Source organism: Nelusetta ayraudi, unplaced genomic scaffold (genome assembly GCF_046127955.1).
Source record: "Nelusetta ayraudi isolate G7.1 ecotype Tasmania unplaced genomic scaffold, CSIRO-AGI_Nayr_v1 ptg000117l, whole genome shotgun sequence".
NCBI classification, from domain to species: Eukaryota; Metazoa; Chordata; class Actinopteri; order Tetraodontiformes; family Monacanthidae; genus Nelusetta; species Nelusetta ayraudi.
In genome coordinates this window covers 160,001-176,723 of record NW_027466167.1, presented here as the reverse complement: position 1 = coordinate 176,723, position 16,723 = coordinate 160,001, and the positions used below count along the sequence as shown (strand labels likewise).

The following is a 16,723-nucleotide window of genomic DNA, read 5'->3' as shown; positions in this document are numbered from 1 at the left end:
TGCCTTTATTGATCAGCTATTGGTTGCAGGAGCAAGGAAGCCACAGCGGGAGGACGACGGATAAACAAGTCGCAGCTGCTCTACCAGCTGACCCTAAACACAACATCAGCAGGGGTTTCTTTTTTTTTTCCCTCAAGTGGTTAAATAGACGGTCGACGCCCGCTAAGGAATTCATAAAATCATCATCAGCGTCAAAATACGATAAAGTGCCGAAAAAGACGAGAACGAGAGGCGGCGAGAAAAGGAGGATTCTTTGGCGGGGACGCCGGTCACGACTGTAGCAGGAGGGAGGGGAAACGAGGCCGGTCGATTACCCACAAGGCTTTGCAGGTTTAAGGCTCCGACAGCGGCGGGGGGGGGGCGGATCACAGCGGGTAAGACGAGTCAAGAAAAACCTTTCAGCGCCGCCTGGAACCGAAGAGTTGGTGAATCAGCTGCAGCGGGCAGGTCGTTTCCAGGCTGCTCAGTGCAAACAAAAAAACAAAACAACAAAAATCCTTCATTTCAATTAATGAACGGAAATCCTTGGTTCCCTTTCTGAGGATCAGGCAGCAACAAACGGGTCATCACAGCAGCAGCAACAGTTATAGAGACACTGAACAACACCGGGCCGGGTTTTCTGGGAGCGAGACGCCGTACCGGTTCAGACTGGCCAGCAGGGGCGGAGTCACAAAACACGCAGCCTCGCCCCCATCGATCAGGTGAGAATCCATAACAAACACCGATACAAGTTAGCAGCACATTGTCACCGTTGCGTTCTGTGCTAATTGTTGATCACTGAAGATTTTTTTTTTTTCTTTTTTTTTTTAGTTTCAAATGTAAGTGAATGGAAATAACGCAACGCTTACGGAAAATAAAGACTATCCCAGTCATCAATAAATTAATAAACGCTCTGTTAAGAAGAAACGTTAAAGAACGATAAACTACGACGGCGCGGACAATGCCTCCCTCTCTTCATCCAGCAGGTGGCGCCGGCGAGTCGTCCGGGCTGGAGGCTCAGGTGCGCAGCAGGTTGTGGACCCTCTGCAGCTGAGTGTGCGGCAGCACCAGGCGGTGGACCTGCTCGTGGCCGCGGGGGCACGACACCATGACCCGGCCCACCAGCACCGGGTCGCCCTGCCGCTCCTCTTTGGCCTGCAAGACACAGAGCAGCAGCAGCAGACGGGTGAGACGGGGTGAGAGACGCTGCCGGTTCGTGAGCGACGTTTGTGCACGCGTCACCTTCACAAACAGCGTGGAGGGGAAGGTGGCGAAGTCCGAGGAGACCCTGGCTCCGGGCTGCTGGTGGACCACGTGCTCGGCCACCTCGTCCTGCACCGCGGGGAGTCAGCGCCACCGTTAGCGGAGGGAATCTCCTCCAAAGTCACACGCGAGACTCGAGTGGCGGGGTTCTTACCTTCAGCCTGCTCAGGGTGTCGCTGAGGGACTGCAGCCTGGCCGTCTGTTCCAGCAGCTGAGCACTAGGTGTCACTGCAGGACAAACAAGCGGACGCTCAGTCGCAGGTAGGAGTCCCGAGTTATCCAATGGCACTTAATTGGTCTGAAAAAATAACATTCCATTGTGGAGTCTATGAAAAACTAAAAATATAAAAATAAATAAAAATAGGGCCAGCAAGGCCTTGACTGCTGGCCCTAAACATACTTAGAAAAGCTACTTTTTTCCCCATAAATACAGTATGATATTAAAGTTTTCTCCATTGTCTGTTTTCGTACTTGGTTGCGTTGCTTCCACTGTTGTAAATGACGGTAAATGACGGCCATATTTCAGCTAACTTGTGTTGTCTGCTTGAGGCCAGCAGAGTCAACATTGTGCACTGTTTGCGAACGCACCACCGTCAACTGCGATCTCGAGTGCGCACGATGCCGTTGCTCGTGCCGTACGCCGACCTGTGATTGGATGAGCACTCGTGAGAGCCTGAAGGACTGAACTAAGTCTGACTAACCAACTATGACTGCAAGCTCTGAATCACGTTGGACTTTGGAGGTGAATTATTATCATGCGTAGCGACGTCTGCGTACCGGGTGATTTCCCCGTGACGTCCACCACCTTGACGTTGGCGCTCATCTGCAGCAGGGTCTCCAGGAGTTGGTCCGTCTTGCGGTAGAGGGCGCCGGAGAGCACCTCGGGGCGGCCGCCGTCCCTGGAGGGAAGCTTGGTGACGTGCAGAGGCGGCAGGGCGGCGAGCTGCGTTCGCATCTTCTCCGCCTGCAGGGGGCGCAGTAGAAAACTCTTGAGGGTTTTTTTTCCCCGTCACCACCGGGGGGCGCCTGTCTGTCGTCAGTTTGTACCTTGAGCCGGTTGTTCTCGTTCTTCAGGTGTTTGATGCAGAGCCGCTGGGCTTCGATCTGCTGAGTCAGCAGAGGAGAGTCCACCACCTGGACCCCAATGATGCCGCCACCGCCTCCACACACCACACTGGCTGCAGGTGAGAGAGAGAGAGAACGAGAGAGAGAGAGAGAGAGAGAGAGAACGAGAGAGAGAGAGAGAGAGAACGAGAGAACGAGAGAGAGAGAGAACGAGAGAGAGAGAGAACGAGAGAGAACGAGAGAGAGAGAGAGAGAACGAGAGAGAGAACGAGAGAGAACGAGAGAGAGAGAGAGAGAACGAGAGAGAACGAGAGAGAACGAGAGAGAGAGAGAGAGAACGAGAGAGAACGAGAGAGAGAGAGAGAGAACGAGAGAGAACGAGAGAGAGAACGAGAGAGAACGAGAGAGAGAGAGAACGAGGGAGAGCGCGAGAGAGAGAGAGAGAACGAGGGAGAGCGCGAGAGAGAGAGAGAGAACGAGAGGGCGAGGGAGCGAGAGAGAGAGAGAGAACGAGAGGGCGAGGGAGCGAGAGAGAGGGAGAGAGAGAGAGCGAGGGAGCGAGAGAGAGCGAGAGAGAGAACGAGGGAGAGAGAGAGAGCGAGAGAGAGAGCGAGAGAACGAGGGGGAGAGGGAGGGAGAGAACGAGGGAGGGAGAGAGGGAGAGAGAGAACGAGGGAGACAGAGAGAGGGAGAACGAGGGAGAGAGAGCGAGAGAGAGAAAGAGAGAGAGAGAACGAGGGAGAGAGAGAGAGAACGAGGGAGAGAGAGAGAGAACGAGGGAGAGGGAGAGAGAGAGAGAGGGAGAACGAGGGAGAGAGAGAGAGCGAGGGAGAGGGCGAGAGAGGGAGGGAGAGAGGGAGGGAGAGAGAGCGGGAGAGAGAGGGAGGGAGAGAGAGCGGGGGAGAGAGAGCGCGAGGGAGAGAGCGAGGGAGAGAGAGCGAGAGAGAGAACGAGGGAGAGAGCGCGAGGGAGCGAGAGAACGAGGGAGAGAGAGCGAGGGAGCGAGAGAACGAGGGAGAGCGAGAACGAGGGAGAGCGAGAGGGAGAGAGAGTGCGAGAGAGGGAGAGAAAGAGGGAGAGGGAGAACGAGAGAGAGAGAGAGGGAGAGAACGAGGGAGAGAGAGAGCGAGAACGAGGGAGAGGGAGAGAACGAGGGAGAGAGAGAGCGAGAGGGAGGGAGAACGAGGGAGAGAGAGAGGGAGAACGAGGGAGAGAGAGAGCGAGAGGGAGGGAGAACGAGGGAGAGAGAGAGGGAGAACGAGGGAGAAAGAGGGAGAGAGAAAGAGAGCGAGAGAGGGAGAGGGGGAGAGAGAGAGAGGGAGGGAGAGAACGAGGGAGACAGAGAGAGGGAGAGAGAACGAGGGAGCGAGGGAGAGAGAGAGCGAGGGAGATGGCGAGAGAGAACGAGGGAGACAGAGAGAGGGAGAGAGAGAAAGAGAGCGCGAGAGAGAGCGAGGGAGAGGGCGAGAGAGAACGAGGGAGACAGAGAGAGGGAGAACGAGGGAGACAGAGAGGGAGAACGAGGGAGAGAGAGCGAGAGAGAGAGAAAGAGAGCGCGAGAGAGAGAGAGAGCAAGAGCGAGAGAACGAGGGAGAGGGCGAGAGAGGGAGAACGAGGGAGAGGGCGAGAGAGGGAGAACGAGGAAGAGAGAAAGAGAGCGAAAGAGCGAGAGAGGGCGAGAGAGGGAGAACGAGGGAGAGAGCGAGAAAGAGAGAGAGCGAGAGAGGGAGGGAGAGAGCGAGGGAGACAGAGAGAGGGAGAACGAGGGAGAGAGAGGGAAAGAGAGAGAGAGAACGAGAGAGGGAGAGAACGAGGGAGCGAGAGAGGGAGAGAGCGAGGGAGAGGACGAGAGAGAGAGCGAGGGAGAACGAGGGAGAGAGAGGGAAAGAGAGAGAGAGAACGAGGGAGCGAGAGAGGGAGAGAACGAGGGAGCGAGAGAGGGAGAGAGCGAGAGAGAGCGCGAGGGAGAGAGCGAGGGAGAGAGAGCGAGAGAGAGAACGAGGGAGAGAGAGCGAGGGAGCGAGAGAACGAGGGAGAGCGAGCGAGAGAACGAGGGAGAGAGAGTGCGAGAGAGGGAGAGAAAGAGGGAGAGGGAGAACGAGAGAGAACGAGGGAGAGGGAGAGAACGAGGGAGAGAGAGAGCGAGAGGGAGGGAGAACGAGGGAGAGAGAGAGGGAGAACGAGGGAGAGAGAGAGGGAGAACGAGGGAGAGAGAGGGAGAGCGAAAGAGAGCGAGAGAGGGAGAGGGAGAACGAGGGAGGGAGAGAACGAGGGAGACAGAGAGAGGGAGAGAGAACGAGGGAGATGGCGAGAGAGAACGAGGGAGACAGAGAGAGGGAGAGAGAGAAAGAGAGCGCGAGAGAGGGAGAGGGCGAGAGAGAACGAGGGAGACAGAGAGAGAGCAAGAGCGAGAGAACGAGGGAGAGGGCGAGAGAGGGAGAACGAGGAAGAGAGAGTGGGAGAGAGAAAGAGAGAGAGCGAAAGAGCAAGAGAGGGCGAGAGAGGGAGAACGAGGGAGAGAGCGAGAGAGGGAGCGAGAGAGGGAGAGAACGAGGGAGAGGACGAGAGAGAGAGCGAGGGAGAACGAGGGAGACAGAGAGAGGGAGAACGAGGGAGAGAGAGAGAGAGAAAGAGAGCGCGAGAGAGAGAGCGAGAGAGAGAGAGAGAGCGAGGGAGAGGGCGAGAGTGGGAGAACGAGGGAGAGAGAGAGGGAGAACGAGCGAGAGAGAGAGGGAGAACGAGCGAGAGAGAGAGCGAGAACGAGCGAGGGAGAGGGCGAGAGAGGGAGGGAGAGAGCGAGAGAGGGAGAACGAGGGAGAGAGAGAGAGCGAGGGAGAGGGCGAGAGCGAGAACGAGGGAGAGAGCGAGAGAGGGAGGGAGAACGAGGGAGAGAGAGAACGAGGGAGAGAGAGAGAGAACGAGGGAGCGAGAGAGGGAGAGAGAGAACGAGGGAGCGAGAGAGAGAACGAGGGAGCGAGAGAGGGAGAGAGCGAGAGAGAACGAGGGAGCGAGAGAGAACGAGGGAGCGAGGGAGAGGGCGAGAGAGAGAGCGAGGGAGAGGGCGAGAGCGAGAGAGGGAGAACGAGGGAGAGAGCGAGAGAGGGAGGGAGAACGAGGGAGAGAGAGAGAGAGAACGAGGGAGCGAGAGAGAGAACGAGGGAGCGAGAGAGGGAGAGAGAGAACGAGGGAGCGAGAGAGAGAACGAGGGAGGGAGAGAGCGAGAGAGAACGAGGGAGCGAGAGAGGGAGAGAGCGAGAGAGAACGAGGGAGCGAGGGAGAGAGCGAGGGAGAGGGCGAGAGAGAACGAGGGAGACAGACAGAGAGAGAGAGAGAGCAAGAGCGAGAGAAAGTGAGAGAGAGCGAGAGCGAGAGGGAGAGAGAGGGAGAGTGAGAGAGAGTGAGAGACCTCGACACCTGCAGGCGACTTCAACATCTTTGTCCAGGTTTTGTCCATTTGCGTGTTCAGACTTCAACATGCATTCACCACACTGGCAGCAGCGACATGCAGCTCAGGTACCTTTCTGATCGTCTGCGGGTTCGACGCCGGCGTGAGATTAGAGGCGGGGGAACAAGTGGGCGGAGTCAAATCAGACAGGAAGTTCTTCCAAACACAGCTGCTTTTAGTTGTTTTTATTTCCCCCCCGCTGACTCACCTCCTGCTATCCCGCCGACGATGGAGGCGATTCCTGACGGGCCCGCCCCTCGCAGCGCTCCGTCCACGCTCATCTTTGATTGGCTGCTGAGCCGCTGCTTTAGCTCCACCTTCTCCGACTCCAGCTGGTCGATGTCGGCCTGCAGGGCGTCCATCGTCTCCTCGAACTCCCTGCGCAGACAGACAGACAGACAGACAGACAGACAGGCAGTTGGGGAGATGTGGCGCCACCTGCCCCCCCGGGTGCGGTACTGCTACTCACTTCTCCTTCTTCTTCAGCAGCGTCTGGGCCTCGTCCAGCCGGGTCTGGATCTTCTCCACCCGCTCGTCGGCGTCCCGGGACGAGCTGTCCAGCTTCTTCTCCAGCAGACTGAGGCGGACGTTGGCCTCGCTCAGCTCCTCCCCCTGCAGGCCAAAGGGAAGCATTACCGCGGTGGTGGCGGCGGCGGCGGCTACACCTCTCGTCCCCGCCTCCCGTCCCCGCCCCACCTTGATCTTGAGGGACTTCTTCAGCTCTTTGATGACCGTCTCCCTGTCCTCCAGCTTCAGGCCCAGGCCCTCGGCGTCGGTGATCTCGGCCCGGAGCGCCGCCGCACGCACGTCCACGGGCGGGGGGGCCTTGCCCTGGGCCTTGTCGGAGTCGTACTCGCCCTCCTGCATGGCGGTGGCCATCTTGTTCATGGTCGCTATGACGACGTTGCAGGACTGCCGTAAACACTCGTAGGGGTTGGCGCCCTGGGAGCCGTAGATCTGGAGGAGGAGGGGGAGGAGTTAGGAAATATTTTTTGGGGGGGGCTGAGCCAGAAAAAAAATTATTATTGTTGTTGTTCTTCCCTATGCCTCTTTCGACCTCATGTTAACCCCCTTAACACACTCCCAAGTCATAGCAACGAGGTCCAGCGGGTCAGAACTGGAGGAAAGTCTTCTGTGAAAACTGTTGGTATGGACAAACTATGGCCCAGGAGCCACATGCGGCCCAGTGAGCTTTTTAATTCGGCCTGCCGAACTTGAAGAAATGATATTAATGGTCAGTAAGTCCTAAAATAGCTCGAGAGTCATTTCAATACACAGCACTGCGTACTTCAATACCGTGGGGCTTCAGAGACAGATATTCTGTTTGAACTGCTTTTGTTCATGTTTTTGACTCCTCCTATGAGGCGGCTCACCAAAACGAAAATGGCTCAAAAAAAAAAAAAAAAATTTTTTTTTTTAAAGATCAACTCCAAAAAATACAAAAAAATACAAATGATAATATTGGTACAACTTGGATTGTAAATAACAAAATGATCTCAGCCTGTTAAAGTACAAACATTTAGAAACATTTTCAACCCCTGAGGAAATATTGTGTGCGACTGTATCCTGTAACTCCGCCCCCCACCCCCAAACGCGTGCACCTGCTCGCCGGCCTTGAACGCCACGTCCTCCAGCTTGGCGGCGCTCAGACCCTCCTGCTCGCCCAGCGGCGACATCATCTGAGCGCCGGCGGCCGCCACTTCCTGCAGCACGGCCACCACCCAGGTCAGGTGCTTCCTGCAGTCGGAGAGTGTGTCTGACACCTGCGGAGGGAGGGGAGGAGGGGGGGGGGGCGGGGCCAACAGGTGAGAGATGTCGCAACCTTTCTGCACACACACACACACACACTAACCCGGTCCCTACGGTTACCTGCGGGCCGAAGCCGAGCGCCGCCGGGATCCCCGGAGCGTCGGTTCCGGGCATCCTGCGGCGGATCTTCTTGCAGAACTGCCTGACATCGCTGCAGGACGTCTCCAGGTCGTGCAGCAGCACGGCCAGGTCGGCCTTCTCCTGGCCGGCGTGCAGGAAGGCCCGCAGGCGGCCCACCTCCACCGCCATGCAGTCCAGGGCACTCTGGGTAAACTGCAGCAGCAGAAGGGGGGTGCGGGGGGGGGACAGGTGGCAGCTGAAATGCACGAGCCTCATCATTTTTTTTTTTTTTTACCATTTTTTTTTCTTTTTTTTTATATAACTATTGACTCATTATTAGTCCCTGACAAGACCTGATTCTGATTCTGGTTCTGATTCAGACTTTGATGTTGGTTCTGACTCCGACTCTTTTGGTGGAAAAAAAAAATCCCTTTTCGGGACATTTCCTGAGGATCCCTGAGGACAAGTTACATTACAAATTAAAGGTATCTTACCATTATATGCTCATGTTTACTCCGTGGTATAAAAGACTTGTACTCCTGAAGCTCGGTGAACAACTGTCAGACACACACACTGACCACACTGACCACTTGTCTTGGACGCCCTTGATCCTCTTACGAGATTAAACACTTGTTTTTTTTTCCATCAGCCAGAGTTCAGTGCCATCCTTTCACTCACACCCCAGAGACATAAAACGCTCCACAATGCTTTGATTCTGGTTCTGGTTCTGGTTCTGATTCTGACTTTAATTTTGGTTCTCATTTTGGTTCTGGTTCCGACTCTGACTCTGATTCTGACTCCGACTCTGGTTCTGACTGTGATTTTGACTTTTATTTTGGTTCTGGTTCCAACTCTGACTCTGGTTCTGATTCTGGTTCTGGTTCTGGTTCTGATTCTGACTTTAATTTTGGTTCTCATTTTGGTTCTGACTCCGACTCTGGTTCTGACTCTGATTCTGACTCTGGTTCTGCCTGTGATTTTGACTTTTATTTTGGTTCTGGTTCCAACTCTGACTCTGACTCTGGTTCTGACTCTGGTTGTGATTCTGACTCTGACTCTGGTTCTGGTTCTGACTCTGGTTCTGACTCTGACTCACCCGGATGTGGTCGGCCAGCTGCGTGGTGCAGTCCTCATTCTGCTCCGCCAGGTGGATGCTGTACAGGTGCTGCAGGGAAAGGGAGGAGTTGCGTTGACACGGTCGACAACGGGAGGTCCTGAAACCATGGGCAACGTCGCTGCACGTGGGTTTGTGTGTTCAACCTGATAGTACTTGATGGCCTTGGTGAGCAGCTCCACGTTGACGGTCTCGTCCAGCTGGTCCTTGTGCAGCAGCTCGATGAGGAAGTCCAGCGAGCGCTCGTGGACGCTCATCTCCGGGTACAGAGAGCCGATCTTCTTGTAGACGTCCACGCTGCACTGAGAAAGAGCCCTGACACACACACACACACACACACACACACACACACACACACACACACACACACACACACACACACACACACACACACACACACACACACACACACACACACACACACAGGATTGCGGCAGGTGTGAGGCTACTGAAGCAGTACAGAAAAGGCCTCTTTGGGTCTCACTGTTCATATTTGTGCAGGGTGGCCTGCAGGAGGCTCAGCGAGTAGACCAGACCCCCGGCGAAGCTCAGCTGCTCCCCCAGAGCTCCTCGCAGCCCCGTCCGCTGCACACACGTCTCGTTCAGATCAAACTTCTCCCGAGCCTGGCGGCTGATCAGCTCGGCCTGCGGGAGCACACACACACACACACACACACACACACGCACACGCACACAGTTAGGCATCAACAAAGTATATTTATCTATCTATCACACACACAGACACAGACACACACAGTGTGTGGCAGGTAGGGGGCAGTGTTCCCTGTGTGTGGCAGGTAGGGGGCGGTGTTCCCTGCAGTAGCTGCAGCAGCTGCTCACCTTGCACACCAGCCTGGGGATGAGCAGCAGCACCAGGATGCCGTCGTGGTCGCCGCCGTGCCGCAGGAAGGACTCGGGCATGAAGGAGGTGAGCAGCGAGACGTGGCGGTTGGCCTGCGACACCTCCATCTTCCTCAGCTCCATCTCCATGGCCTGGACACACACACACACACACACACACACACACACACACACACACACACACACACACACACACACACACACACACACACACACACACACACACACACACACACACACAGTTGAAATATATATTCAAATGGCTCTTATGTAAAATTACGAGAGATTAATCTTAGATTAATCTTATAAGTTTGTTCGTAGGTGGATATAGATCTGGTGACAGCAGCAAATATTAGGATAAGGATTTGGGTTATTTATTCATTGAATTTCTTTGTTTTTATTTCTGCTTTTAACGTTGGTGAATATTTTTTGACCCATTTTGATTTGTAATCATTGTAACGTCTCGTGAAGACGTCCTGTGAAAACCGATGGGGACCCTTGTTCAGTAAGCCAATAAACACACACACGGCTGACTCAGGCCCCGCCGTGGCGGCGCTGGTGGGTGGAGCCACACTGACCTTGGCGTAGGCTTTGGTCTCGGCGAACTTGATCTTGAAGTCGAACATCTCGGCGGGCGGCGGCTGCTGCTGCTGCAGCTCGGCCGACGCCTCCTGCTGGCTGGTCAGCTCCCTGTTGAGCTCCTGCAGGTGGGCGGTGAGCTGGCGGTACTTGTCGATGGTCAGCTGGTAGTCGGCCACCGTCTCCTGCGCCGCCTCCACCCGCCGCTCGGCCTCCCGCTCCCTGCCGGCGCCCAGGTCCAGCATCTCGCGCAGCTCCAGCTCCGTCTCCCGGGCGTTCTCCTGCAGCTCGTCGTTCATCTCGTTGATGGCTTCCTGGAGGAGGAGTTGGTGAGGGGTGGGGTGGGGGGCAGCAGCCAATCAGCATCAAGCTTTTTGGTACAGTGAAAAACAGTTCACTGTTCTATATTGAAGTCTATTTAAATGTTATAATAATTAAAGGTATATACAATAACATTTATACATATACATGTTTATATTTATATATTGTATACTTGGGTATACTTTCATGGTTGAGAGCTTTGTACATATTTGGTTGTTTATTCTGCAACTCACTCTAGTCTGTCTGCCACTCTGACTACTTTGTCTATCTATCTATCTCTTTATATCTATCTCTTTATCTTTTTCTAACTACTCTATCCATCTATCTATCTGGATCTGCAACAGGTTTCTTCCCCTGGGGAAGTTTTTTTCCTGGCCACCGTCGCCCCCTGCTGCTCTGGAGGGTTCACTTTCGTTTTCTCTTGGAGACGCCTTTAGTTGCGATTCAGCGCCGTACGAATACAAGTGGATTGACGGACTTGACAGGGCAAAGGCTCCGCCCACAAGTGGCGACTCTGGTCACTCACCAGGTCGCTGACCGTCTCCCGCAGCTCTCGGACCTTCTCCTCCAGGTCCAGGTTCCTCTCCGTCAGCGTCTCCACCATCTCCTCGGCGCCCAGGGCGGCGTCCACCTGCAACGAGCCCCACCCCCCCGCCCCGCCTTCAGAGCGTGTTCCCGGAGGCCGGTTGGAGGCCAGCCGGAGGTCACGTGACCGACCTGCTCCTTCAGCTCGTCGATGGTCTTCTCTCCGGCCGCCATCTCCTCCTGCAGCTTCTCCTTCTGGCCCCTCAGCGTGTCCAGCTCCGTGTTCTTCTTCTCCATCTGCTTCTGCAGCTTCACGTGTTCCTGCTTCTCCGACGACGACAGGTCGCGCATCCTGGAAGGGGGGAGGGGGGGGGAGTAGAGTAGAAGAGTAGAAATTTATACCTCAAACCTCAAACGTCACCACAGAAGCTCTAAAGACTCATCGAAGTCCAAACACGTCCAACGACTTATCATCTCAGCACAGAATCTTTAACCAGCTGGACTTCTGTGTACGTCCAGGCAGGAGGTCTACCTCAGGTCATCTTGTTCGAGGAGATGCAGTTACGACTGTTCCTCTAGACCCGACCAATGGGGTGGAATGAACTGCCTACCTGACCAGAGCTTCCTTCAGCCGCCCGTTCTGCTCCTCCAGCTGCTTGACGTGGTAGCTGGAGGCAGCGCCGTCAGAACCTGCGAGGAACCAGGGGGAGAAACTCAGCTGAGCTCCAACTGAGCCCCGACCGGCTGGAGGTCAGGAGGTCACAGGGTGAACGGCGGCACCTTTCTCCTCGATCTCGTGCTTGAGGATCTCCAGGTCCACTGTGAGCTCGTCCACCTTCTCCTTGAGCGAGTCCACCTCCAGCTGCAGGGACTCGGCCCGCTCCTCCGCCATCTCCTTGTCCAGCGTGGCCATCTCGATGGCGTCCGCCGTGTCCGACATCTCCTCCACATAGCGCTCTTTAGCCTCCAGGGCCTCCCTGGCCTCCTGCAAACACACACACACACACCCAAAGTCAGCAGCAGCTCCTGAGCTACCTCAGGAGGTGACCTGTGGTGACCTTTACCCTCTTGGCCTCCTTGAGGTGCTTCTGCAGGTCGGCCTGCTGCTCCTGCATCTTGCTCCTCCACTCCTGCAGCTGCTCCAGCTGGATCTTGTGCTTCTCCAGCTCCTTCAGCTTGGCCTTGTCCTCGCTCCGCTTCACCTTCAGCGTCTCCAGCTTCTCCTCCAGGTCCTTCACCTGGCCGCGCAGCATCTCCTCCTCCTGCGCACCAGAGCAGAGCAGAGAGGGGGTGAACAAAGGATTCTGAGCAAAAGACGAACGCCTTCCATGGCACATTCAGTGCATCAACTGTACACACAGCGGTTCATCTTTGACCACGGATTTTCTGACATTTGAGTGGAAGCTGAGCTTCCCTTGCAGTCTGAGAGCAGCTGCCTCCGGTTCTGACCTTCTCAGCTTCCTGAGACATGACTCGACCCGACAGCCGCCTCACAGAGGCGGGACACTCAGACAAGCTGTCATCAAGTAACGTCGCGTGTGACGCAACTTCAGCACATCAGCTGTTGGCAGCAGAACAGAGCACAGCAACAACCCGATGACCACAACCAGGACCCAAACCCAGGAACTCAACCCGGGACCTGAACCCAGGACCGGAACACAGGTTCTGAACACGGGGCTTGAACCCAACAACTGAACCCAGGTTTTGAACCCAGGTCCTCAACCAAGGACCTGAACCCTGGACCTTAACCCTGAACCTCAACCCTGGACCTGAAGCCACCGACTGAAGCCAGGACCTTAGTCCAGGACCTGAATCCCAGACCTGAACCCAGAACACGAACCCCAAAACCTGAACCTAGGACCTGTAGGAGTAACTGGAACCCAGGAACTGAGCAAAGGAACTAAACCCAGGACCGGAACCCCGGACCTGAACCCAGAACATGAACCCAGGACCTGAACCAAAGACCTGAACCCAGGAACTGAGCAAAGGAACTAAACCCAGGACCTGAACCCCGGACATGCTGCTGCAGAGGAGACGGACTGGTCTGGAGTGAGGGGGGTCAGTGGCCACTGACCTTGCTGGGGCCGGCGGGTGGGCGGTTCCCGGGGGAGGGCAGGGTGGGGATGACCGGGGCTGCCAGGGGGGTCTGGGCCGGCGTGCTGGCCTCACTGCTGCTCATCTCCCCCGCCGAGGCCGAGGCCGAGCCAGAGGCTGCGCCCTTCCCACCGCTGCCTGCAGGGCGGCCAGCCTGCTGCACACAGAGGGGACAGTCAGCTGGGGAGGCGGGTGGGGGGGGACATGGAGATCTGAACCTCCAACTCAACCAGACTCCGCTCCACCAGTCAGTCAGACGTCAAACAAAAACACACGCAGACAAAAAAAACAAAACAAAGCAGCATGTTGAAAATAGTATGAATCAAGAAGCAGACGAGACGATTTGAATGGAAGAGAAGAGAAACAGGAAACGCTGAGAACAGAACTGAGGATGACCGATGGAAATGACAGAAAACTGATCGGAATGAAAAATGTTCCAGGATGGGGAAAAATGTGGTCTGAGAAAAATATTGTTTTTCTAAAGTAGAGAAAAGATGATTTTTGTTCTCTGTCTTTCACACACACACACACACACACACACACACACACACACACACACACACACACACACACACACACACACACACACACACACACACACACACACACACACACACACACACAGGAGACTAGGAGGACGGAGCTCACCTTTGGCCTTCTGGCCGTGGTCTGAGGAAGAAGAGGAAAAAGAAGGAAGAAAGGAAGGAAGGAAGGGAGGAAGGAAGGAAGGGAGGAAGGAAGGGAAACAAACAGCAGAGGTCACTGATTGGTTCATTCCACCCTGGAAAAGAAAAATGTCATTTACAGAAAAAGGTGAAACGATGGACGAAGGCCGAAACCCGGAAACCCGCCCGCTGAGCACCACGCCCCCCCCCCTCACCCACCCTCCCTCTCTCCCCCGGGCAGACCGCCACCCATGTGACCTGGCGGAGCGAGCGGTACCGCCGCCGGCCAGGACATCAACGGCCCCATTGTGCCTCCGACCGGCAGCCGATCGGACGTCAAACACGAAGAGACTGCCGGCGCTCCGGCAACAGCTGATCTGAAGCGTGAACGGTGGTGTGAAGTTGAGATCTTCACTATCAAACTGGGCTCCTTCCTGTCAGTCAGCCCCAAGGCGGGGACGGCGACAGGAAGCCACCAGCGGACCTCTGATTGGTCCAAATCCACGAGGAAAAAAAGTCTCATTTTTCTCACGAGGCTAAAAACTTGAAGTGATGTTTTGTTCCCGTCACAACAGGTGGATCTTCTTCTTCTTCTTCTGCTCGTCCTGGCCGTTCCGACTCGTGATGGTTGTTTTCGGGATCAGAGGCGGAGCCAATCAGAGCCAATCAAAAAAAAAAAAAAAAAAAAAAATGAAATGTCCCTGGCAACGTTTCAACGCCGCCAACTACTTCCAGGGAGGAAAAAAAAAAAAAAAAAAATTGAGCGTGTGACAAGAAGCTCCGCCTGGACGAGGAACAGCGTCAACGCAACTGGGCTCTGGAGAAACGCACAACAAAGTACCGCAAAACACACGTGGAGGTGACAACAGAACTGCCCTGGGAGTTGGAAAAAAATGGTGATGATGGGAGGAAGGAAGGAAGGAAGGAAGCTGCAGATGAACTTCAGACATCATCATCATCATCATCATCATCATCATCATCATCATCACACAGCAACACTCTCTTCAGGCATGACAATGACAGGAGTTGTGTACCTTCCGGGGTGCAGGTGTCTGTCTCATCATATTTGCCGAAGAAGAGGAAGAAGAGGAAGAGGAGAAAGAGAACACACACAGACACGCAGACACACAGAGACACAGAGACAGACGGTCACCACGGAAACACACAGACACACACACACAGAAGGTGATAAAGATGCTCGGCTTCAGGTCAGACGGACGGACAGACGGACGGACGGACGGTCGGGAGGCTGCAGCCGTGCAAATGGCCAAAAGCGCTTTGGGGAATTGTTCCCTCCGTCCTCGGCTCCCTCGTCTCCCTCCTCCTCCTCCTCCTCCTCCTCCTCCTCCTCCTCCTCCTCCTCTTTCCAGAGATCACTGTGTCCTCGCTCTCCTCCTTCGTCTCTTTTCCTGCCTGGATTTCCACTCCGGCTTCCTCCTCCGACCTGACGCTCAGAGGCTACGCCTCGCCTCGCCTCCTCTCCCCTCCCCTCCTCCCTCCCTCCCTCTCTCCCACTAGCTTTGCTTCGTCCTGATTGGTCAGCCCCTCTGATGCTGAGCTCCTACATTACATCACTGTGCCCCCTCCTCCCCTTCCTCCCTCCCTCCCTCCCTCTCTCTGTGTGTCTGGCTGCTGCTGGCGACCACATCCCCTAAAGACAGACAGGCGGGGGAGGGGGGGGGGGGTAGGTGGCTGGAGCGAGAGGTTAGCGGGGAGCAGGGGGGGGGAGGGAGAGCGGAGCTGTGGAGGAAAACGAAGCAGCTCTGAATCACAGCTTTGTTTCTTTCACGTCAGCGGGGTTTGTTTCTTCCTGACAGTTACCTGTTGGCTGTTTTACTCCACACAGTATCGTTGCAACCGGACTATGACCCGTTACTATTATTATTATTCAAAAATATTGACTGTATTAAACTGTGTCCTGGCTGACTGAAAGAAGGATTTCACAGCAAAAAGTATGAGATATCTGGCAGCGCTAAAATATCTGGAATTAGACAGTGTTTTTTTTTTAAATAAATAAATATATATATATATATCAGACAGTAACTGGATCAGTCACGACTCTCCCTCGTTAGCGAGCCGAGAGCCGCCGAACTCTGCCGAGACCTCGTCCTCGTCCTCGTCCTCGGCTCCACTCGGCCCGGCAGGGGGACCAGGATGGATTCAGCCTGGGGAAGCTGAAACGCTGATGAGGGAGTTCGAGCGGACACGGAGGAAGGAACGAGGAACGAGGGCGAATCAGATCATCCTCCAGCGGGAGGACGGACGGACGGACGGACAGAGGGGATGATGGGACGGCCTGAGACGTATCGAGTTGCCGCCCCTGACTGGACAGGACAGGAAGGAGGTGAAATTACAGCAGCGGGGGTGAAACCAATCAGCTGACTGGGGCAGGTTGAAAAGAGGGACTGGGCGATTATGATCACGGCTCCGTTAATAATGTGAGGCTCAAAAAAAAAAAAAAAAACATACAGGAAAAAAACCACACCGTTCCATTCTGGTTTTCCAGGATTTGGTGCAAGGGCCTCAGATTTCCCATAATTCTCTCCGTCTCAGCACACAGAGTTCGATCGTGAGTCCAGTCGTGCTGATCCGTTCACCTCAGTAGTGTGACTCAGCAGGCCCAGGCAGCAAAAAAAACAAACCAACAACAACAACAAGCAGCCAGCAGGTGGCAGAAGATCTCCAGTTAAGGCGGCAGAATGCGCTGTCATTCCGGGGAGCCAACGCGTTCCTGTCTTTTCTAGGTTGCCATGTTGAAACGCGACACAGTTTGAATTAAAATAACAGCGATTTCTGCGACGACTGAGGCTCAGCAGATGCTGCGTGTCGTGTCGCGGCGCGAGTTCCCCTCGGACGTCCTCTTCACACGTTTCGAGGACGAATCCAAGACGCGTCATTAATGTGCACGGTTTTTTTTTTCATAAAGCATCAAAAAAATAATCA

At 55.0% G+C, this 16,723-nt stretch overlaps 1 protein-coding gene across 8 annotated transcripts in view; it reads right to left on the bottom strand.

Moving 5' to 3' along the window:
- Window positions 1–614: 614 nt before the first annotated feature.
- Window positions 615–16,723, bottom strand: part of dctn1b (dynactin 1b) — a 24,273-nt gene continuing 8,164 nt past the window's right edge. For 2 of the 8 annotated variants that reach the window (XM_076049513.1, XM_076049509.1), the window contains exons 5-26: window positions 13,764–13,784; window positions 13,096–13,272; window positions 12,086–12,283; window positions 11,802–12,006; window positions 11,633–11,711; window positions 11,214–11,373; window positions 11,023–11,127; window positions 10,175–10,489; window positions 9,576–9,728; window positions 9,220–9,380; window positions 8,882–9,050; window positions 8,718–8,786; window positions 7,622–7,834; window positions 7,354–7,515; window positions 6,449–6,709; window positions 6,222–6,364; window positions 5,961–6,130; window positions 2,290–2,420; window positions 2,020–2,206; window positions 1,397–1,470; window positions 1,222–1,311; window positions 615–1,134 (exon numbers count right to left, since the gene is read on the bottom strand). In XM_076049513.1, coding sequence (XP_075905628.1) covers window positions 997–1,134; window positions 1,222–1,311; window positions 1,397–1,470; window positions 2,020–2,206; window positions 2,290–2,420; window positions 5,961–6,130; window positions 6,222–6,364; window positions 6,449–6,709; window positions 7,354–7,515; window positions 7,622–7,834; window positions 8,718–8,786; window positions 8,882–9,050; window positions 9,220–9,380; window positions 9,576–9,728; window positions 10,175–10,489; window positions 11,023–11,127; window positions 11,214–11,373; window positions 11,633–11,711; window positions 11,802–12,006; window positions 12,086–12,283; window positions 13,096–13,272; window positions 13,764–13,784 — 3,381 coding nt within the window. In that variant the 3' untranslated portion in view covers window positions 615–996. Of the gene's footprint in view, window positions 1,135–1,221; window positions 1,312–1,396; window positions 1,471–2,019; window positions 2,207–2,289; window positions 2,421–5,663; window positions 5,837–5,960; window positions 6,131–6,221; window positions 6,365–6,448; window positions 6,710–7,353; window positions 7,516–7,621; window positions 7,835–8,717; window positions 8,787–8,881; window positions 9,051–9,219; window positions 9,381–9,575; window positions 9,729–10,174; window positions 10,490–11,022; window positions 11,128–11,213; window positions 11,374–11,632; window positions 11,712–11,801; window positions 12,007–12,085; window positions 12,284–13,095; window positions 13,273–13,763; window positions 13,785–14,814; window positions 15,121–16,723 lie in introns of those variants that run through there. The other 6 variants (XM_076049514.1, XM_076049515.1, XM_076049510.1 and 3 more) reach the window with 6 other exon arrangements.